The 23,368-nt window shown below is 43.6% G+C and overlaps 1 protein-coding gene across 3 annotated transcripts in view; it reads left to right on the top strand.

Annotated features, from left to right (window-relative positions):
- The window catches only part of LOC104608496 (uncharacterized), a 29,263-nt gene extending 6,116 nt beyond the window's left edge, over positions 1–23,147 (top strand). For 2 of the 3 annotated variants that reach the window (XM_088887380.1, XM_010274511.3), the window contains exons 2-3: positions 111–338; positions 21,816–23,147. In XM_088887380.1, the coding sequence (XP_088743506.1) occupies positions 153–338; positions 21,816–22,967 (1,338 nt within the window). In that variant the 5' untranslated portion in view covers positions 111–152 and the 3' untranslated portion in view covers positions 22,968–23,147. Of the gene's footprint in view, positions 1–3; positions 339–21,815 lie in introns of those variants that run through there. The other variant, XM_010274510.2, reaches the window with a different exon arrangement.
- Positions 23,148–23,368: the final 221 nt, after the last annotated feature.

Raw genomic sequence — 23,368 nt, 5'->3', positions numbered from 1 at the left:
TCTCACTCTCTCTCCCTCTCGAGTTCGAATCTCGATAGCTGATTCTTGCTGGGTGGTTTGTGCTTAATTAAGGGCTTGTCTAAACTTTTGAGAATTCTATTGTAATGCAGCTACAAGGTACGATTCCTTCTGCCAATTGGAGATATCATGAAATGCGAAGGCCTGTAGGCTTCCTACCAGCAACATTGTTCTCCATTGCCAAAAGCATAAAGAGCAGTACCAAGAGTGGAAGAAACAGCTGCCCTACTCTCATGGCCACCATTTCTACTGTATCGACGGAGAAGGAGGGTGTTATAAACTCAGACGCACAATCCCGGAAGACCCAAATACCCGTGCAGGTATGTCTCCACACCCTGGCGGTGTTTTCATTTCTGCTCAAAGCTCAGCGATTGGGTTGACGGATCTTCTTGTTTGTGGAGATGGGCTATCTGTTTTTACTTGATTTTATCTATGCGTAGTTTTGATTGACTTTTTGTTCTTTTCTGATTGGATATGTGGGTCTTCTGCAAGTTTGTTTCTTTAAGCCTTAAAATCTACCCCTGTTGGCATTCATGTATAGCTTTTAGTCATCTTTGATATGTTTCCAAGGATTTTATTTGGATTGGTATTCATTCTCTATCCTTGCCCCATTTGCACGTTTCCATCGTTCACTGCTTTTTTTATTTTTTTTCTCCTTTTTGCTTCATTTCAAATAGAACTTTAATTAGTTTGCCTGTGTCTGCAGCGAGATTATCTCGGATCGGAACTTCATTTACAATTCCGTAGTACCTCTCTTATTGGAATTCCTTTTTCTTTTCTTCTGCAGTTCTGCTTATTCTGTTCCGATTCGAATCACCATTATGCAGTGGTTTGTTAGAAATAGTTGACACTCCTTGCTTAGTTCTTTTAATTGGATTTAAGTGTACTTATAGCTTACATATAACATCAATTCCAATGTAATTAAAAAAATTGTTGCTAACTCCTTGTTTAAAACAGATTGACTAGTTTCGAAGAAAAAAAGAAAAGAATTCGTATAGAATATTTTTGATAGTTAAAGAATTTGTATAGACTAAATCATGTGTTATGAATAAACCCGTTTTTTAAGGACTGGCATGAAGACCTTTTTTTATGGACTACGATTTCTTATATGTTTTTCTTATGCTTATTTATGCATGGTATTTCCTGTGGGCTCTGAAACCAAACGAGAATATACTGAAATCATATCAATGAGGTATTCATGGATTGGGCCAGAAATTTTGCTTATCTGATTGTAATGCCTATATTCTGAGGTGCCTCCTCCTCACCCCATCCCACCCAAATTCATTCATCCAATCACAACTTGTGAGTCACCTTCCACACCCAGTCTAGAAAGATAAAGTAAGATAACAAACTATAGCCCATAAATTGATAGAAAATCCGTCACGATTGAATCCCTTTCCGGCTTCTCCAATTGGACCTGGAAGATGGGGGGGGGGGGGGGGTCAAGTTGGAGAGTAAGAAATAAAAACATCAATTTACTTAATAAGTGGATTAAGTGTTATGGATATTTCTGATCAAATCACAGATTCAGTCTTTTTGTATTTTGTTATTAGGAGCAAATATGGCTTTCATAAGAATGAACTGGATTCTGGATTTGCTAGGATGGTAATTTTGTGTTGCTAATGGAAGGCCATAGAGACAGTCTTCTATTTTTTCTTATCATCTGTTCTCCTCTTGGGATTTGTAATTTATTCGTGGATCCAAGGATCAAAAGTACTAGGTACTAGGGAGTGGGTAGACTTAAGTCTCTTAATGGCGTTTTCCTTCTTCAAGAGGGTCTGGGATTAGAGGATATGGACTGTTGACTAATTGGGCTCCTCTTCTGTTTCTTTTTGCTAGGCTCTTGATGATTTGATTCCCCGCTCCTCCCAATTCTTTCCTGGCTAAAGTCCATTATGATGGTCCCTTTCAACCAAAGATCACTTCAAAGTGTATTGTTCAAAAGCCTTTTTGTATATTGTAAACACTATTGAGGTGCTCCAACAAAGATGGAAGACCTGGAGCATATAACCCCATGTCTGTAACCGTTTCCTAGAGTTGAGAACATCAAGTATGTCTTCCTCTCATGCCCTTAGTCAAGGGTATAGAACCATTTTTTTTTTCCTTTATTTGTTACTAATTGGAATATTGGATACACCTTTAGAGATGTTAGACCTTTTTGCTTCTCAAATGAACCTTATCTATACAAGAGTTGCAATCCTTTGGAGCGTTTGGTGTAATATAAATGCTAGAATCTTTTACAATAAGGAGCAAGATGTTAACACCTTAATTGATGTCATTATGGTACATGCAGGACATTGGTGCAGTGCTATCAATGTAGTAAAGTGATGATTATTTGTTGTGGCCTCTCTAGTAGTAGACCAGAAAAAAAATTATTTTCTAGATTTTAGATATTGATACTATCCCATAAATAAGTTAATATTAAATTGCAAATAAGCCACAAAAGAATGATATTAAGCATTAGTGTATAAAAGGTTGGGTTGAACAGGGAGTTAGGGCCTTCAGTATTTTTTTTTTCAAAGGAAGAGTGGAACTTTTGACTATCTGATAACCTTTACTAGTGGCAACTCTGTACCAGCAGACCACTAATTGGAAGAAAACTTGTAAGAACTCCTCCTCTTTTGATCTCTATGCCTCTTTTTTTTTGTTTTATATACCATTAACCAACCATGTTCAATCACATATACGTGAAGCAATAACATGTATATTAAAACTATATATATACTACATTATTTAAAATAATTAGATATAAATGCAAATGTCTAAAGTTTTAAAATATCTTTGTAGTAAAGTACTATGCTTAGTTTTAAAAGAATTTATCAAGAAGCAAAGGAAGAAGGACAGAAGGAGGTGAAGACATCACCTATAGAAAAGAGAGAAAGATAAACCCCTAAAACACTTTCTTTTTATTTTTTTATCAATAACAGAAGAAAATTCATTAAAAAGGAAGAACTTTAGTACAATAAGAAAGGGGAGGGATAAACACTCTTACCCTCCCCAACAGAAAATAAAATTACAACACAGCCCAAAATAAGCTATTCCTTCCCACCCCTTGTTTAGTAAGTGTATCAGAAAAGGCATTTGCGTCTCTTCTGACCCAATTACAAGTTACCTCTACCCCTTGTAGCAATTTAAAAGCTTTCCTCTTCTCATATATGTAGCATCACCATCCATCCTCCTCTTTTCAGAGCCAGCTAATTACAAGCTTCAAATTACCTTCAATTATCAGCTTTCTGATATTCAGCTCTTTAGCCTTTTGAATCCCTTCCATAACAGCTATGATTTCTCATATATGTAGCATCACCATCCATCCTCCTCTTTTCAGAGCCAGCTAATTACAAGCTTCAAATCACCTTCAATTAACAACTTTCTGATATTCAGGTCTTTAGCCTTTTGAGTCCCTTCCCTAACAGCTATGATTTCAGCCCTTAACGAGTCCCCAACTCAAATTGGACCCCTAAAACACTTTCACACGATCACACCCTACACAAACCTCCAATGACAGCTACCACCCCAACCCAAAACACAAGAGATAACCAGACAGCACACAAAAAAGATTTCAGCAAGACACAACACAGACACTACTGCCAAGCTAAAAGACGAGACCCTACACCTCCACCAACTGAGGAAAAATCCAACAATTTAACATTAAAAAACACTAAGACTCCACCAGAACTACTTTCACAATTTGCTCGATTACACAACTGCTTCAAGCTCTTGAGTTCACCTTCTTGCTAGGTCCAACACTAAATAAATCAACTTTAGTCTTGCAAACACTTTCAACATCTGAACAGGTCAATGGGTCTTTTCACTTCTAAAGCACCTAACAGCATTAGAAATCTTCTCAGGCAACTGCAAATCATTTGACCTAGCAATGATCCTTTCTGGTTTTAGGACTGCATTTTTCTGGAAAAGCTGATCTTAAACCAGCTTACCAGTCCCATTGTCAGCAGTTTCTGCAACTCCACAAGATCTCTGTCTACTTTGATCTTTTTCCTCCTTATTCTCCACTTTATTAACAACTCCTACATCACTCTTAATCACAAGCATCTTATATTTCTCTTCCAATTCCTTAAAGGTTTTCCTAGCAAATTCCTCCCCTAATCCCAATGACTTGCTCACTTCCATCTCCGTATTCACCACTCTTTTCTAAATCAATTGCTCTTTCAATAACACGAGTCTCATCCACCCAAATCTCACCATCACTTGAATCACTTGTGCCCCTATCTTCATCATCTCTTTCTTTGTCCTTTTCAGAAATGTTATTTTCTTGCAAAGGTCTAGTTTGATATTTCCTTTTTCTACTAACTACTCTTGAGTATGAAGTACCCGATGTACTTCCATCTGAAATTTCTCTTTATTTCCCACCCTTCATTCTCTATAAACTTTTTGCCACTTCTGAATCTTTCAATATTCTCAACTGAACCCCCATCCACTCCTTTTCCCCACTTCGGCTTTGTGCAGCCATCTCTTCTTCTATGGATTTGTCAGAATTCAAATTTGACTTATCATTCAGTATCCCTTTATCAACAACACCAGGAGTCTCCCTCTCCTCCCCAAATCCACTCTCCTTTTCCTTCTCTTTCAAACCTGTCTCCTGAGAATTCTGGTCTCAAAAAAAACATCCTCTCCTTTCCACCTTTGAAGTTTATAGCTTCACCCATCTCCTGCCTGGGTTTGCTATTTACTTTTCCAACCCCATTCGGTTTAAGACCACTTTTCCCAGATAAAGCCTCAACTTTGATTTCAACTTCTGGAACTATCGTGAAACTCAGTTTCCTTCCTTCCTCTGGTTGATTTACAGAGCTGTTGATGTTTTCAGGTTTTTCAACATCACTCACCTCTTTTTCTCCTTCCTCATCTTCCTTCAATTCTCTTTTAGATTAAAGGCTTCTAAAGATCTTCTGGAGCTTTACTCTACGACTTCTCTCTCTCTCTCTCGCCTTCATGTCTGTGAAGTTTCTGACCATTTAAATAACTTTTTTTCTTGTCTTCCTTGTCCCTGTAAATGAATCTTGTAATACACCAAACATGGTAGTCTTCATCTTTCTTGTACTTCAGACCTCTCTTCCCTTTTACCTAAATGATTGGGTGCTGACTAGTTCGAAGGGGTAATGATGGATGCAGTATTTAGAGACTAACTGGTGGTGAATGGTCGTGCAGCTAGAGTATTTGAGTTTATCAAAGAAAAATCAGGCGTAGTGGGTCTTTGTCAAAGAAAAAACTCAGGAGTGGGAGGTCTGGTGAGAGACTACGCAAAGAGCATCAAATTGAGTTTTTCAGGTCTGATAGGTTAAGGAACATCTCTAAGAGCAGAAACCATTGCCTTATTCTGAGTACTAAATAGGTAAGACTATCAAGTGATCATTGGCTGGGTTTTAACAAACCTGGATGGTTCTTGAACCTTCAGACATTTAGTTGGGGAAGCAAAATCTTTGGCATCAAATATGAATTGCTGGTTCAGATGGATCAGAAGGTTGGCCAATGAAGTTATTATAAAAGGAAGGGGTACAGGGACAAATTTGGAATGGGGAGCACATGGCTTTGAGGGGTGGGGACTTGTAATAGTCTATTGGTCTAAATGCATTTTAGTTGGCAAAGCAAGATCTTGGGCATCAAATACAAAATTGTTGGTTCAGATGGATCCCAAGATTGGCCCAATGAAGTTCTTAGAAAGGGAAGGGGTAACAGGGACAAAATTGGAATGAGAGGGGGAGGGGGACTTGCAATAGTCTATTGCTTTAAATGCATTTTAGTTGGGGAAGTAAGATCTTTGGCATCAAATACAAATTACGAATTGCTGGTTCAGATGGATCCCAAGGTTGCCAATGAAGGTATTAGAAAGGGAAGCGGTAACATGGACAAATTTGGAATGGGGAGCACATGGGTCCACCTGAGGGGGGGTGACTTGTAATATTCTAGTACTCTAATTGCATTTGAAGGTGGTGCCATGTGTCTTTTTTTATTCTTCTTTTTCACTTAATGAAAATTTTCTATTTACTATAAAAAAATAAAAATTACAGCTTATGATTGCTTTGTATTGGTCTCTTTCCATTCCAGTAATACAGCATGCTTGGGCTTTCCTCTTTCTGTTTCCTTTTACCATTTGAAAAGGATACCCAGGCTATGGTCGCTGACAAAAAATTGAGAACTTTTCAAAGGAAAAAAATGAAGTTTGGTAAATGTAGAGAAAATGATTGACGAGCTTGTGGTCCCACCTCTTCATATGCTTCCTTTGATTATATTGCTGTTAGAATGTTCTTTTCTGTTGTTTCTAGTGACAAGGGTATTCCTGTCATTGTACCTCTTTTATTATAAGTCTAATACGAATAGCACTTGGGGTGGCAAACTAAAACAGTCTGAACCCTTTTCTTCTATTCTTTCTTTCTCCTCTCTTCTTCCCTTCTCTTCTCTTCTCTTCTCTTCATCTCTGTTTTCTTCTTCATTTCTGACTGCTAAATGGGTCTGAACCTCATTGGTTTCAAACAACTTTGTACTAGAGCAGGCCTAAGACTGATTAGGGCTCTCATGTAGGTGTAGTCCAGCTGACTACATGAGAGCATTTCTAGGGCTGGAAGTTTCAGCTTAATTCGCCTAGTTCTTGGAGGTCATTGGTGATTGAAGAAGGTGTCCAAGGTTCAGAAAACTTGGAGAGCTGCCCAGTGATCTAGAAGAATCACAGAAAATAGGTCGGCTTTTGATTTAGGGCTTAAATCAAAGATTGGGAGTGGCGCTCAGTACTTTTTGGGTTGTTTTTCATTCCTTTTGGGTTGATAGATGTCTGAAGTTTTTTGGAATCCTCTGGGAGGATCGGTTGTCTGACTTCTTTTCTCTTGGACTGCTTTTTTTTTGGTTTCTTTGCGGACTGTGCTTCTGGGCTAAGTTGTTGACAGTTTTGTTCACTTCAGCCACCCCACCTTGTGTTTGTAAAAAAGCCTCTGATTTTTTTTTTTTTTTTTTTTTTTTTTTTTTCTGGGTGTTGTTGGACTTGAAATATTTTTTTTGTTGAAAAGGGAGTTGGACAGTGCTTTACCTTCCATTCGGTGAATATCTATTGTTCATTATAGCATGGAAATGACTGGAAATGAGAACAAACCATATGGAGGACTTGTAGGAGCTGGAAATTCTACTGGCAGTAGTTCATTTCAAATTACTACAGTCAAGTTTAATGGGACAAACATTGGAATGGGCCCAATCAGCCATGGTGGCCATTGGAGGAAGGGGAAAGTTGGGGTATGTGATGGGAGACACAAAGAAACTAGCTCAGGAGGACCCTTCCCTTGCTAAATGGGTCCAAGAAAATTATTTGGCTATTACTTGGTTATGCAATTCCATGCAGCCTCATATTAGTAGAAACTATCTTTGGGCAAAGACAACTAAGGAGATTTGGGACAATATGAAAGAAACCTATTCTCAACCCCTTAATGTTGCTAGAGTTTATGAACCGAAAATTGAGGTGAATAATCTTAAACAGGGGGAGAAACTTGTGTCAATTTATTTCTCCACCTTGAAATCATTGTGGCATGAGATTGATAATTTGAGACTATTGAGTGGGAGAGCCAGAAAGATGCTACCACATACAGGAAATTAGTTGAGAAAAATAGAGTGTTTGAATTCCTAGCTGGGCTAAACTCTAATTATGACATTATAAGACAGCAACTTCCCACTAGATATAGTGTTTCTTTATCTCAAGCCTACTCTCTAGTACATAGTGAGGAAAGTAGGAGAAAAGTTATGTTACAAATTCCATCTATGGAATCAACTTTAGCAGCCATAAAACTGAAGATTGGAGGTGATAAGGAAAAGGAAGTAAAGAAGGAAGGAAAGAGGGATGTGTTTTGTGACTATTGTAAGAAGCCAAAACATACTAAGGGCACTTGTTGGAAACTTCATCCTCGACTAATTCCAGAAAGACTTGGGAATAAGAAAGGAAATGCAAATGCAACTGTAACCACATGAGCTTCATCCACACCCAACACTAGATCCAGTTCTCTTGATGCCTTGGCTACAGATAGGGCTGTTTTATCTCAGCTGGAGAGTGAAGTTGGCATCCTTGGACAGTCTCATTCAACCCCTCCTCCCACTTCTGCTTTTGCTCAATCAGGTACAAGGGCCACTATTTATCATGCCTCAACCCAGGTAACACTAGCCATTTTTGGATTGCAGATTCAAGAGCATCTGATCATATGACCAGTTTGTCTTCCTTATTTCACACTTATTGCTTGTTCTCTAGCAGAGACAAAGTGTCTATTGTTGATGTCTCTCTTGTCCATATTTTGGGCAAAGGAGACATCAAAGTCTCTGATGCTATTTCCTTATCCTCAGTTCTGCATGTTCCTAAACCAAGTACTAATTTACTTTCATTCAGTAGTATCACTAAACACCAAAACTATTTAGTGACATTTTTCCCTGATCATTGTGTTTTCCGGGGTCTGGCAACGAGGAAGGTGATTAGGACTAGCCGTGAGACGAATGGGATCTACTTGCTTGAACATCCACCTGGGAAGAGTAAAGAAGTTGGAAAGTCTATTGTGTCACAGTCTATGAGTCAGATTATGCTTTGGCATAATCGATTGAGTCATCTTTCTTTTGGGTCTTTAAAGAGTCTTTTTCGTACTTTGTTTGAGTCAATCCAAGTGTTCATTTTGAAGTGTGAAAGCTGTGAGTTGGCAAAGCATTGTAGATAAACTTATTCACAAAGTAATAAAAGAAGTTCTTTTCCTTTTGAAATTGTGCATACCGATGTTTGCGGGCTCTATCATATTCTTTCTATGGGAGGGTACAAATACTTTCTTATGAAGGGTGATTTGGCGCGACCTAGCAAGAAGGGGACACGTGGACACGACCTGACTAAGAGATGATAGCTCAGCTCGGCAAGCCTAGTTCGCAACAGTTGAGCTCGGGTATTCAATCACCTCGGCACAGAGTCACCTCGGCATCGAGGCACCTCGACATTCAATCCAGTTCGGAACTAAAAGACTGAAGTATCAGCTCGGGGCTACCGACCTGGACCACCACATAACGATCCCAGAAGTTTCTCCAGTAGACTCCGAACCCCACGGGATCATGCTGCATAACGGCAGACCTAATCTTCTCCCGCCCGGATCGGGAGGAATTGATAATCTCTATTAATTGATAATGTTACTCTCCAGTTAAAGCGGAAATGGATCCCATCAGGACAAAGATCCTGAAACCGATCCGCAAAACCCACGAGGGCTCAGCTATATAAAGGCACCAACCCCAATGACACAAGGTATGTGTGATTTCTCTACTCTCTAGTTCTCAAAGCTTCTTAGCTCGCATCACAGTTTACTGACTTAAGCATTGGAGCGACCTCGTTGGGTTAGCCACCCCAGGTTCTCTGATTCGCTGTCTTGCAGATTCACCTAGCTCGTTGCCCGACTGGAAGACAGATCATCCTCCAGTAGGGAGTAGTCAGATCGCGCTACATCAATTGGTGTCGTTTGTGGGAACTCGATCGAAAAGCCTTCTTTATAGTCAACTTTCCTCTGAATCAATGGCATCTTCCAGTCACGCAGGACAAAGCAGCGAGATGAACGTCTTCGGGGGACAACCCCAACTCCCTTCAGTGTGCATCGGCCAATTCACCATCCCGCTTACTGCGGCTGGGGTTCCAACGCTGACCATGCCACCAAGCATCACACAGGTGAACGCCCCACTTCCCCCAGTGGTAGGCGTAACCTTTTTTGAGGCTTCTGTGGTTCCTCCCGGAGCTGGACAGTCCCAGTTTGACGACCTGGTGCAGTGTGTGCGGGCCATCTAGGTCCAAATGCAACAGGTTCAGCAATTTCAGCAGTACCAACAGTACCTATTCTACTAGTAGTAGTTCCCCCCACTGCTGCAGAGCCAGCAGCCGATTCCACCTCGACACCTAGGGGCCCAACAGAATCAGAACAAACCTTGCGTGAACCAGAACATTCGATCTCCCTACCGAGGCGAAGAGACTTCCCAAGTCCCAGTTCCTCCCAGGATTCAGGTCTCACCCTGCGGGAGGAGAGACGGTCAGGTTATTCCACCTGCTTCACAAGGGAACCTCGGAAACAGGTCCGGAGATACTCAACCTAACAGGGCCAATCTTCCTCGGCGTTCGCAGCAAGATGGGTCGCTCGTAGGTAACCGGTTCGGGGTTCTGGGTGCGAAATCAAGGCAAGGCCTCTCCGTCCATGATAGCCGGCCCCAGAATCCCACGAGGAACCAGGAGCTACCTCGCGGCAAAACAGTACCGGAGCATACTGAGATTAGCAGCACCAATGTCAAGCCGATAAAGAAGCAGCAACGGAGGCGTCGCAAGGCACGCCGTACTTCAGCTTAGAACAACCAGCCAGCGAGACCAAACCAACAAGAAGAACAGGCTAAAGGTAAGGAGGAGGCGAGCTCGGTAGCTACAAAGGCCGCTCCTCCTCTACTTTTCGGGTTGTCTCCCTTGTCTCCCGAGCTCTTGGCGACCTCGATGCCCAAAGATTTCAAGATGCCTTCCCTGGACAAGTATGATGAGTCTTGCATGTGCGTGGCTTTCTCCACCACTTTCAAGGGGGTAGTTCGGACCTGGTACCAGAACCTCGCGCCGGGATCGATCAAGAGCTGGGCGCAGTTCATAGAGTTGTTTACCTTGCACTTCATCACCATCAAGAAGTGCCCGAGGTCGCAGGAGAGCCTCCTTAATGTAGTTCAGGGAGAAGGAGAGTCGATTAGAAGCTACATCAAGCGCTTCAACGACACCTGCCTACAGATCCCCGACTTGGACCCGACGGTAAGACTCACGGCAGCCAAGAAAGGCATAACTCACAGAGAGTTCAAATGGCATGTTGTGGCCAATAAACCTAAAGACATCACATAATTCCTCAAGCTAGCTGACCAGTTCATTGGAACCGAAGAAGAAATGAACCAGAAGACTGACAACCCAGCAGAAAAAAGAAAAAGAGACAGTGACAACACAGGCAGTGACGGGCACAAAAGAAGAAAGAGCAAGTTCCCGAGCAGGGAAGAAACAAATCTGGAAGCTGATCTCCTTCGCGATTTCGCAAGTCAGGTCGGCGCTCCAGGACCCCACTTGTTGAAAGGACGAACTACACACCTCTCAACGCTAAGTGAGGAGAAATACTAATGGCCATCAAGGACTCTTCCTTTGTCAAGTGGCCTCCTAGGTTGAGGGGAGATCCTGCAACAAGAAATCGGAACGTCTACTGTCACTTCCACAGAGGCCACGAGCATAGTACGGAGAACTGCAGGAACCTCTGCGATGAGATCGAGGAGCTCATCCGCTGCAGGTACTTGAAAAACTTTGTACAGCGAGAAGAAAGAAGCCAGGCAGATCGACAAGCAGACCGGTAGGGGGACTAGAGAAGGAATGCCCTCGAGACCAGCAACAGGCAGAACGAGCAGCCGCCACGGTAGTTGCCCGAGGAGAGACCGATCTGCGGGGTAATCAATATGATTACTGATTGGTCCATCGCGGGGTGTACTTCGGCAGTCGGACGAACCTCAGTCCGTGAACTAGAAAACGAAGAGAACCCGCCAAAATGACCTCTACTTGAAGAACCAATTTACATCACAGAGGATGATGTGTGCGGGATCCATTATCCTCTTGGGCGAGTCTCAATACCCGTAGAGGCCGGCACGTGGCCGAATATTGTGAGGTTCGAGCACACGTTTCTAGTGGTCGCGACTCCCGCTCCTTACAATGCCATAGTAGGTCGACCCATTACGCACGTCCTATGTGCGGTAGTATCCACCTACTACCTGGCAATGAAGTTCCCAATGGATTATGGAGTAGGGGTTGTGCGAGGTGACCAACTCGAATCTCGCAAGTGCTACGTAGCCGCCCTCAAGGGGAAAGCAAAGCTAGCGGCTAACATCGAGCTCGAGTGACCAACGTAGTATGCCGATGAGCGAGCTGCACCAACAGAGGAGACGGTCCACATCCTAGTCTCAATCGATGACCCAACCAAGACTCATATCGGCGCTTCGATCAAGGAGCCACTTCGCTCTCAGCTGGTAAGCTTCTTATTACAAAATTTAGATATATTTGCTTGGTCCGCGACAGAGATGCCTGGAATAGACTCTAAGATTCTAACTCATAAGTTAAATACCGATCCCTTAGTTAGGCTAGTTAGACAGAAAAAGCGCAACCTCACCCCAGAGCGCTGGAGGATAGTCGATGAAGAGGTCGGGAAGCTCTTAGCGGCAGACTTCATCAGGGAAGTCCATTACCCGAGTTGGGTAGCTAACCCAGTTCTGGTAAAAAAGGCCAATGGCAAGTGGCGCATGTGCGTCGATTACACCGACCTGAATAGAGCCTGCCCAAAAAACTGCTTCCCGCTGCCCAAGATCGATCGCCTAGTAGACGCGACCTCAAGGCATGAGTTGCTAAGCTTTTTAGACGCCTATTCCGGTTACAACCAGATTAGGATGGATCCCGCCGATGAAGAAAATACTACCTTTATAACTGAGCTCGGGTTGTATTGCTGTCATGCCCTTCGGACTAAAAAATGCCAGGGCAACCTTTCAAAGACTTGTAAACAAAATTTTTGAGCCGTTAATCGACAATAAAGTCGAATGCTATGTTGATGACATGGTCATGAAGACCCAGTATTCAAAATTTTTACTAGATGATTTGCAAAGTGTTTTTCAAATTTTACGAAAATATAATATGAAATTAAATCCCAACAAGTGTGTCTTCGGGGTCACATCGGGTAAATTTTTGGGCTATATAGTCAACCGATGTGGCATCGAAGCCAACCTGAAAAAAATAAAGGCCATCTTAGATATGAGGCCACTCCGCAAACTAAAAGAGGTTCAGAGGCTGAATGGCCAGATAGCCGCCCTGAGCCGTTTTATGTCCAAGTCAGCAGATTGCTGCCTACCCTTTTTTAAAGCCATAAAAAAGAGTAAAGACTTCGAGTGGACTGCAAAGTGTCAGCTCGCCTTTGACGAGCTAAAAAGATACTTAGCTAGCTCCCCGGTTCTGACCCGACCCGAGGAAGGGGATGTATTAAAGCTATACCTCTCCGCGAGTGACGAGGTGATCAACTTGGTACTAATCAAAGAGGTAGATCGGGTCCAACGACCCATCTACTATGTTAGCAAAGTTTTGCAGGACGCAGAAACCAGGTACCCGAAGATCGAGAAACTAGCGTACGCGCTAATCATAGCAGCTCGCAAGCTTCATCCATACTTTCAAGCTCACACCATCGCCGTCCTCACCAACAAGCCTCTGAGGCAGATCCTGCTCAAGCCTGTGGTGTCTGGCAGATTGACGAAGTGGGCTATTGAACTAAGTGAGTACGACATCCGGTATGAACCTCGGACGGCAATCAAAGCCCAAGCCTTGGCCGATTTTGTAGCAGAATGTACATTTAGTACCGCAACTCCCGAGCTGACCGAGCTCGAACACACGATGGAAGCATCGACCAGTGTGGCACTGGAACCGGTCAGAGCAGGTCCAACCTGGGACGAGGAGCCCTAGAATCTCCACGTTAACGGCTTGTCCAACCAACAAGGAAGCGGTGTAGGAATAATTCTGTACGGCCCAAGCGAGGTGAAATTGGAATACGCACTCCGGTTTGGGTTCGTGGCATCGAACAACGAAGCAGAGTACAAAGCATTGGTTGCTGGGCTCACTCTAGCAAGGGAAATGAGGGCAAAGCACCTCATCATATGCAGTGACTCTCAGCTTATAGTCAACGAAGTCAGCGGTGAGTATGAAGCTCGCGACCCCACCATGGTTGCTTACTTGGCCAAAGTTAGGGAGATCTTGCGCGACTTCATTTCCTACTTCATCAGACAGATCCCGAGGTCCGAGAACGCTAAGGCCGATGCCTTGTCTCAATTAGCCAGCACAAGCAGCAACACCATGCAGACTGTGTATATAGAGGACTTACCTCGGCCTAGCATTATCGAGGGGCAGGAGAAGTCGCTCCTATAGCATAAGCAGAACCGAGCTGGATCGACCCACTCGTGAGTTACCTGCTTCATAGGACCCTCCCTGCAGAACGCAATGCAGCCCGAAGGGTAGAGCGCCAGTCGGCTAAGTACGTCATTATAGACGGACAGTTGTACAGAAGGTCCTTCACTCTCCCCTACTTGCGTTGCTTGCGACCCTCAGAGGCCGAGTATGTACTCTGCGATACCCATGAAGGCTTGTGTGGCAGACACTTGGGGGGCAGGGCTCTCGCACAGAAGGCATTACGGCAAGGCTAGTACTGAACCATGATGAAGGCAGACGCACTCGAGCTCATCAAGAAGTGTGACAAGTGTCAGAGGCACGCCAACATCCACCACCGACCTGCTGTCGATCTGAAATACCTCACTAGCCCATGGGCCTTCGCAAAGTGGGGAATCGACATACTTGGCTCATTCCCACCAGCGACAGGACAGAGGAAGTTTCTGGTCGTAGCGGTAGACTATTTTACGAAGTGGGTAGAAGCTGAGCCTCTAACAACAATCACAACCCGCAACATACAAAATTTCTTTTGGAAGAACATAGTATGTCACTTCGGGCTACCTCGGGTACTCGTCTCGATAACATGAAGTAATTCGAGGATATCAAGTTTCAGAATTGGTGTGCCGAAATGGGAATTCAGCAAAATTTCACCTTGGTGGCACACCCCCAGGCGAACGGGCAAGCGGAAGTCACCAACAGAGCCATACTTCGCGGTTTGAAAGCTCGTTTAGCTCGAGCCAAAGGAGGATTGTAGGTAGACGAGCTGCCTAGTGTACTCTGGGCCTATCGGACTATCATCAAGATTGCCATAGGTGAGACTCCTTTTAACCTCACTTACGGCACAAAAGCGGTGATCCCAATAGAAATCGAGGTGCCTACACTACGCTTGGAGGCCTATGACGAAGAGACGAATGATGACGAACTCCGTAACAACCTAGACCTGGTGGAAGAAGTACGAGACCTGGCATACATCCGGACTGCAGCTTACCAACAGAGAGTGGCTTGGTACTATAACACCTGTGTCAAAAAGCGACACTTTCGCATCGGCGACTTGGTTCTTCGGAAGGTTATGGTACCTAAGCCCGGTGTCGGTAATCTCAGACCAAATTAGGAAGGTTCGTACCGAGTAAGACAAGTATTCGAAGAAGGTACGTACAAGCTCGAGACTCTGGAAGGGAAGCAAGTACCTCGAGCATGGAACATCGGCAACCTAAGAAGATATTACTTGTGATCACCGAACTGGAGAGAGGACTGTGAGTCACTCCCAGAAGCCCAAGGGCCATGATGCCGAGCTGACATAAGACCTCGGCATTACGATAAGTCCCAGTCGCCTCTTCGGCATGGGCGGATAAGTCCTAGTCACCTCTTCGGCATGGGCGGACAAGTCCTAGTCGCCTCTTCGGCATAGGCAGACAAGTCCTAGTCGCCTCTTCGGCATAGGCAAATCAGTTCTCTTGCCCAAGGCATAGACAATTATGGTACAAACCCTACTATGTCTAGCCCACCTCGGCATATAACAACAGGTTGATCCCATTTGGAGTTGGACCCGATGGCTCGACACTAAGGGATAACCGACACCTAAGCGAGTAGCCCATGTGCAGACAGGTCGGGTATATATCCTACAGTGTTCGCCCACCTCGGCGTACAATGATGTGAAGTTACCCCTACTCGGAATCCAGCTCGTTAGCTCGACAGTTCGAGGTAACCAACACTTAGAAAAAAATCTACTCTGGTTATCCCTACTTGTAGTCCAGCTCGTTAGCTCGACAGTTCGGGGTAACCAACACTTAAAAAAAAATTTTTACTCCTATTTGGTTTAGTTCACCAGTTCAGGAGTTATTTACACTAAGAAAATTTTTTGCACAGAGATAGCCAAAATACTTGTATTTCATTGATGCAAAGTTTTGAGTACAAAAAAAAGAAGAAAAAAGAGAAACTTTCACTATGAACCGAGCTCGGAGGCTCGGGGTGTACATCATAAAGGCCCAAGAAAAGAGAGGCAAGAATCATGCATCCGAACTACTGGGCAGGTTAGTCTCCATGCGATCCTCCTCCGCGTCCTCTCGACCTGATAGGCCTGCCTCAGGGACTTCATCGTCGATTTCCTCTTCAGAGGAGCCAGGTTCTTCGTTGGCCGCCTTCGCCATCTCGGGAGTGAGGTTAGACATGGAAACAACTCTGAGGTCCAGTTCGGGAAACTTCTGCTACATCAGCCATTTGCATAGCTTGAAGCCAGATCGGTAAGAGCTCGATCCATACTCGACCTGGAGATTGTGGAACTCCGGAGACTCCTTGAAGCTTTCGATGGCGCTCTCTTTCTCCTCACCTTGCACCTCCTTAATGGTGGTCTCGAAGATCTCGGTGAACTCTTTGATCATCGATCAAGGTAAAATACTCACCACCATACAATAGCTAGCAGCCTGGTCTCCGAGCTGGCTTGTGGGCATGTCAGCCCACTTCGTGACTTCGGCGGTAAATACGACGTCCTTACTCTTGAGGAGCCCGAGCCGAGGGGTCATTATGCTCTCCTTCGAGAGTTGAGGCTCGGGCGCGGAAGTGCTCTTCGGTTCGCGAGGCGGAGCTCCTTCGTCCTGGTCTTCGTTCAGGTCCACGATAAGAGGCTGGGGATGGACCTCCTCCGGAAGCTCGGCAGAGATCGGCTCCAGAGTAGCGGCCTCGGGCGGGACGAGGGCAGAGGGACCGGCCTCCTGGCAAGACTTCTTCGAGGCCTTCCTCTTTTTCCCTCTCTGGAAGCTCTTCAAAAGGTTCTCCACATCGACCTCCGGCATGTCTAGTGCAAGAGAAAAAGAAAATGTTAGTTGCAAACTAAAGAAAATTCAAAGTAAAAAAGAATATGAGCATTGAGGTGGAGGCCTACCAGCAGGGCTCAACCTAGCTCGCACAAGCTTCTCCTCGGCTAAGAAATATCTCATCTCTAGGCCGAGGTCCCTCCAGAAGTTAACGACCGCCTTGGTCTCTACATCTCTCCTCACCCCGGGTTCAAAATCCTATTCGGCAACCCGAAGTGGAGGCTGAAGGGACCAAGAAAGAAGATATGGGTTCATTTTTCAAGTCTGATAGAGCATGCAAGGAAGGAAACTGGTCTTTTAGAGGAACTCTGTCGGATGTCCCCGCACAGGCAAGCAGAGTTCTTTTTGATTGAGCAAATCGAGCTAAAAACGTCTAAAGACAGAGGTCGATTGTACTCGTGGAATAGGAGATTGTACCTACTATAGTTTGGATGGAGTTTGGGTGTAATTGGTCGATGGTGATGTCAAAGAACTTAATTATTTCTATAATGAATGGGTGGAGCGGGAAGCGCAGCCCAGCTATGAGTTGCTCTTCGAAAACCGCGAGCTCATGGTGACCATGAACCCAAGGGTATCAACCCAAAGGAATACTGAAAACTAGGTTATCGGGAAGATGATAACGAGCTACTAAGGACAGTAACCTGTCTGAGGTCATAGTGGAAGGCCCGAAGTCATTTGGATCCTGACCCCGAGAAGATGGGACCCCCTCTCTGGAGGTCGGTCCCTCCTTTCAAGCTAGAGGCTCCTCAGGCTGAGATGGCTCGACTTTGGGTAAAGAGGTTTCTCCTAAGGGGCGAAGGGGGGAACTACCTAGAGAGGAGCTAACCTCGCTAGCGGGAGACAAGGACTGCACCTCGGCACCCTTAAGCCTACTAGAGTCGCTAAGAAGCCTATCTATGCTAGCACTAGACATTGAAACAAGAACAGGAAAGGAGAACAAACTAAGGAAGAAAAGACGAACTCACCAAAAAAGATGAAAACGGCCACAAAACACAAGGGAAGAAGTGGCGAGCTGAAGGACTCCGACGCGACCTCGGGAGAGCTCAATCACAAGATTTTTGGCGAAGAAGAGGGGCCCCTCGGTCCCCTATTTATAGCTCATCGCGTGGCGATCAATGATTGAGACCTGCTCGATCCAACGACTTTCATGAAAACCGGTTGCATGACACCCGAGGATGAAATCGGTTGAGCACGCTCTTTGACGTCCGTGGAGTTTATAAACAATGTGACGTTCGGGCGTACCTGGGATGCGATCTGGATCATTTCGTGGTTGAGCCAGACGGTTGAACAGGCCCGACCAGCGGTTCGCTCTTCAGATTGTCGGACCTCGCGCCAAATCCACCTAGATCGTCCATGAACTCCTCGCATTGGGTTGGGACCCCTGGCACGAGGAGTGGGGGGGCAATTGATGAAGGGTGATTTGGCGCGACCTAGCGAGAAGGGGACACGTGGACACGACCTGACTAAGAGATGACAGCTCAGCCCGACAAGCCTAGTTCGCAATAGTTGAGCTCGGGTATTCAATCACCTCGGCAAAGGGTCACCTCGGCATCGAGGCACTTCGGCATTCAATCCAGTTCGGAACTAAAAGACTGAAGTATCAGCTCGGGGCTACCGACCCGGACCACCACGTAACGATCCTGGAAGTTTCTCTAGTAGACTCTGAACCCCACGGGATCACGCCGCGTAACAACAGGCCTAATCTTCTCTCCACCTGGATCGGGCAGAATTGATAATCTCTATTAATTAATAACGTTACTCCCCAATTAAAGCGGAAACGGATCCCATCAGGACGAAGATCCCGGAACCGATCCGCAAAACCCGCGAGGGCTCTACTATATAAAGGCACCAACCCCAATGACACAAGGTACGCGTGATTTCTCTACTCTCTAGCTCTCAAAGCTTTTCAGCTTGCATCACAGTTTACTGACTTAAGCATCGGAGCGACCTCGCCGGGTTAGCCACCCCGGGTTCTCTGATTCGCTGTCTTGCAGATTCACCTAGCTCGTTGCCCGACTGGAAGCCAGATCATCCTCCAGCAGGGAGTAGTCAGATCGTGCTACATCACTTTCCGTTGTTTGTTGATGACTACTCTTAGTTTTATGGGTTTACCTCATGCACGCTCGAGGTGAGGTTCCCACTTTGACTTGTGTTTTTCATCAAATGATCTTGACTCATTTTGGGATTAAAATAAAAAATCTTAGATCTGATAATGCCAAAGAATATTTTGCAAAACCCTTAACTTCTTATCTCTTCGAACATGGTGTTATTCATTAGAACACTTGTCCACATACACCTCAGTAGAATGGGGTAGCTAAGAGGAAAAATAGACACATCATTGAAATTATAAGAAGCATCATGTTGAACTCTAATGTTCTTATACATTTCTATGGGGATGCCATTCTTACTGCTGTTTATCTCATTAACAGGATTCCTTCACGAGTCTTGGACATGAAAGCTCCTTTTAACTTGTATCTTGATAAGGAGCAGTTTTCTGTTCTTCCCAAAACTTTTTGTTGCACCTGTTTGTCCAAATCCTTGGGCCTACCCATTCAAAATTTGACCCTAAAGCTACCAAATGTATCTTCCTTGGGTATGAACAAAATCAAAAGGGGTATTGTTGTTATAACCCTGTCTCAAGAATTAGGTTTGTATCTATGGATGTCACCTTCTCTAAAGATGTCCCCTCTTACCCTAGAGTTCCACCTCAGGGGGAGAGTGGTGAGCAAGGCACTTTTGCTCAAGATGTTCCTTTGCCTATTCCTGCAAGTGGAGGGGAGTGTAATGAGGGGAGTTGTCAAAAGTGTAAAGAATTAAGGGTATTTCACAGAAGATGGTGGAGGCAAGTTGGTTCCAGTAATGATCAGTTCAGGCCAATTCCTGTCTCTTCTGCGACACCAAATTCAGGTATTGTCTCCTCTTTACCCACTCCTACTAGTGGTGACATACTTACTGAGCCTCAGCCATCCTTAGATGACTTTGATCTCCCAATTGCAATACACAAGGGGAAGTGTCGGTATTACCTCATCCACTGCGCATTGTATCTCCCATTTCCTTTCTTATGACCACCTTTCATCATCATATGTCTTTTTTAGCCTCCATTGCTGCCATTCCTATTCTTAGAACAGTGCAAGAAGCCCTAGTTGTCCTTGAGTGGAAGGAAGCAATGAAGGTTGAGATGGATGCCCTTGTGAAAAATGATACTTGAGAACTAGTAGATCAATCAAAAGGGGAGAAACTTATTGGGTGTAGGTGGATATTCACAGTGAAGTGTAATGTTGATGGTATGGTTGAAAGATATAAAGCTAGACTGGTTGCTAAGGGATACACTCAAACTTATGGTATTGATTACTTGGAAACCTTTGCGCTAGTTGGAAAAATGAACACCATCAGGGTTTTGCTGTCTCTTGCTGCTAACTTTTCATGGTCATTGTTTCAGATGGATGTTAAAAATGCATTTCTAAATGGTGACTTGCAGGAGGTGTATATGGAGTTGCCTCTTGGTTTTTATGATGCAGAGATTAGTATGAAAGTTTGTAAGTTGAAGAAAGTTGTGTATGGTCTAAAACAATCTACAAGGGCATAGTTTGATAGATTCAGACTTGCTTTGGAAAGATTTGGATATGTTCAAGCCCAACTTGATCACACTCTTTTCATTAAGAAGAAATGATTTGCTTTGACTCTCCTAGTTGTGTATGTTGATGACATTGTTGTGATAGGAAGTGATATCGATGAAATTAATTCTCTTAAGTAACTACTTAATCAAGAATTTGAAGTAAATGATCTGGGTGAGTTGAGGTATTTCCTTGGGATTTAGTGGCAAGGTCCAAGCATGGCATTTTAATTTCCTAGAGGAAGTAAATGATCTGTTAGGACATTTTAGCCTATTATTTTTTTTGAAGATCAATAAAGAAAAAAATTTATTCATAAAACAGAAAGATACAATGTTTTGGTGACAAGGAGTCACCCCATCACTTACAAGAAAGACCCAAAGAAGAACTACATTGTAGAACAAAGATAGACGTAAACATTCAAAGTGTTCCGAAAATCAGCTTCAAAATTTTCTATGCTTAAGCCTTTGAATTCTGGCAAAACTAAAACCCTACCAACAATCCTTGAACTGATGATAGCCCCCACCTCTCTGTTGCTTCTCATTCTATCCTCGGATATTCTCTTATTTCTTTCCTTCCAAACCTCCCAGCATACAGCGAAAGGACCCACAACTACATGAAGAACCTCTTTCAACCTTACCGATAACACCTTGGCAATAACTTTGTATGGGCCTGATAACAGACTTATTGGTTTAGGGTTTCAGTAAGCTAATAACTAAATTGATAAAATAAACAGACTTGGCTAAGAAATACCTTGCCCTGCCATATGAAAACGTTACTTGCTCTACAGGTTGTCATTTTAGTCATACTCTTAGTTGTTGTTGTTTAATTTGTTTAATTCTCCAACCTTGTACAGTTTGTTCTTTCCCATCCTCTTTTTCATTTGTTATTCAGTTGAAGTTGGTTACACTCAACTTTTTAAGCTATTGTGTTGGTTTGAGATCACTTTTATAGTCCATGACTATATTATTAATCTGAGAGTTTGTTCAAAGCAAAAGCTTTTAATACTGGCATACCTCAATGTTTCATGTTTTTACCGATTCAATCATCATCATTATCATTGTCGTCCAAGCCTTAGCCCAAGCCCCTATATAGTTGGGGTAAGGCTTGGATGATGACGATGATGATTGAATCGCTGAAAATTTTACTGGAAGCTTTTATTTCCAAGTTATTAACAAAAAAAACAAAGACAATCCAGTGATTATCATGAGGAATGATATAAGGAAACAATGCTAGAGGCTTTAGTAGTTCAACTTTTTCCCTATATTCAAATATGATGCCATTTAATCATTTCTGGTATTTCATACTGCAGGATATATGGTTAAACCAATCTTAAACAATGCATCAATTTCTGTGATCTTTTCATGGTTTAAAAGGGAAATATTTGTCGATTCATCTAGCTTTCTTTTTCAGGTTGCAGAACGCCTTGAGAAATTCAAGACCACAATCTTCACACAAATGAGCATGCTTGCCATCAAACATGGAGCTATAAATCTTGGCCAAGGCTTCCCCAATTTTGATGGCCCTGAATTTGTGAAAGAGGCAGCCATTCAGGCTATTAGAGAGGGAAAAAACCAATATGCCCGAGGATATGGTGTTCCTGACCTCAACTCTGCTGTAGCAGCCAGGTTCCAGAAAGACACTGGACTAGTGGTAGATCCAGAAAAGGAAGTTACTGTTACCTCTGGGTGTACTGAAGCAATTGCTGCCACCATGTTAGGTTTGATAAATCCTGGTGATGAAGTTATCCTCTTTGCTCCATTTTATGATTCTTATGAAGCCACCCTCTCAATGGCTGGAGCTAAAATAAAAGCAATCACTCTTCAACCTCCAGACTTCTCAGTTCCAATTAACGAGCTGAAGGCTGCTATCTCAAAGGACACTCGTGCAATACTGATAAATACTCCCCATAATCCAACAGGAAAGATGTTCACTAGAGAGGAGCTCAATGTGATTGCATCTCTCTGCATTGAGAATGATGTGTTAGTCTTTACTGATGAAGTTTATGACAAGTTGGCATTTGAAGCTGATCATATTTCTATGGCTTCACTTCCTGGCATGTATGAGAGGACTGTCACTATGAATTCTTTGGGAAAAACTTTCTCATTAACAGGGTGGAAGATTGGATGGGCAATAGCTCCACCACATCTGACATGGGGAGTGAGGCAGGCCCACTCTTTCCTCACCTTTTCCACCTCAAATCCGATGCAGTATGCAGCTGCTGCAGCTCTCCGTGCTCCTGATTCATACTATGAGGAACTAAAAAGGGATTATATGGCAAAGAAGGCAATTTTGGTGGAAGGACTCAAGGCTGTTGGTTTTAAGGTATTTCCATCAAGTGGTACCTACTTTGTGGTGGTAGATCATACTCCATTTGGATTGGAAAATGATATTGCTTTCTGTGAGTATCTGATTAAGGAGGTGGGCGTGGTAGCAATCCCAACTAGCGTCTTCTATCTTAACCCAGAAGAAGGAAAGAATCTGGTAAGGTTCACATTCTGCAAAGATGAGGACACTCTGAAGGGTGCAGTTGAAAGAATGAAAGAGAAGCTGAGAGCAAGATGATCATGTGATTCTATTTTAGTTATTTAGGTTCAGCTACGTTGAAACCAAAGGAATGTATGTATGTTCCATTATTAGATTATTGGGTTGAAGAAACCTTGTTATCAATAACAGGTTGGAGGCATCTATTTCTAATAAGCTATCTTGAATGATATAGACTTGTTAGGTGGGGTTGATGACAAATTTCGCATAATTCCGTGCAAACATGATTTTATTTATTTATTGTTTTTTTTTTTTGACCATGCATGTTGGAAACTTGGAATCTGAGTTGTTGCAGGTGGTGTAAATGGGCACCTAAACATGGTGAACCGTAAGCACATGCTCGGTGAAGAGAAGATGAGCCCTGAAATCTTGCCTGATGAATGACCATGGCTTGACATAGATTTGCCTTTTAGCTTAGATGA

This window comes from Nelumbo nucifera, chromosome 5, assembly GCF_055504915.1.
Source record: "Nelumbo nucifera cultivar China Antique chromosome 5, China Antique-T2T, whole genome shotgun sequence".
Taxonomy (NCBI): Eukaryota; Viridiplantae; Streptophyta; class Magnoliopsida; order Proteales; family Nelumbonaceae; genus Nelumbo; species Nelumbo nucifera.
The sequence above is the reverse complement of the archived record's forward strand: the minus strand, read 5'-3'. Positions and strand labels throughout refer to the sequence as shown.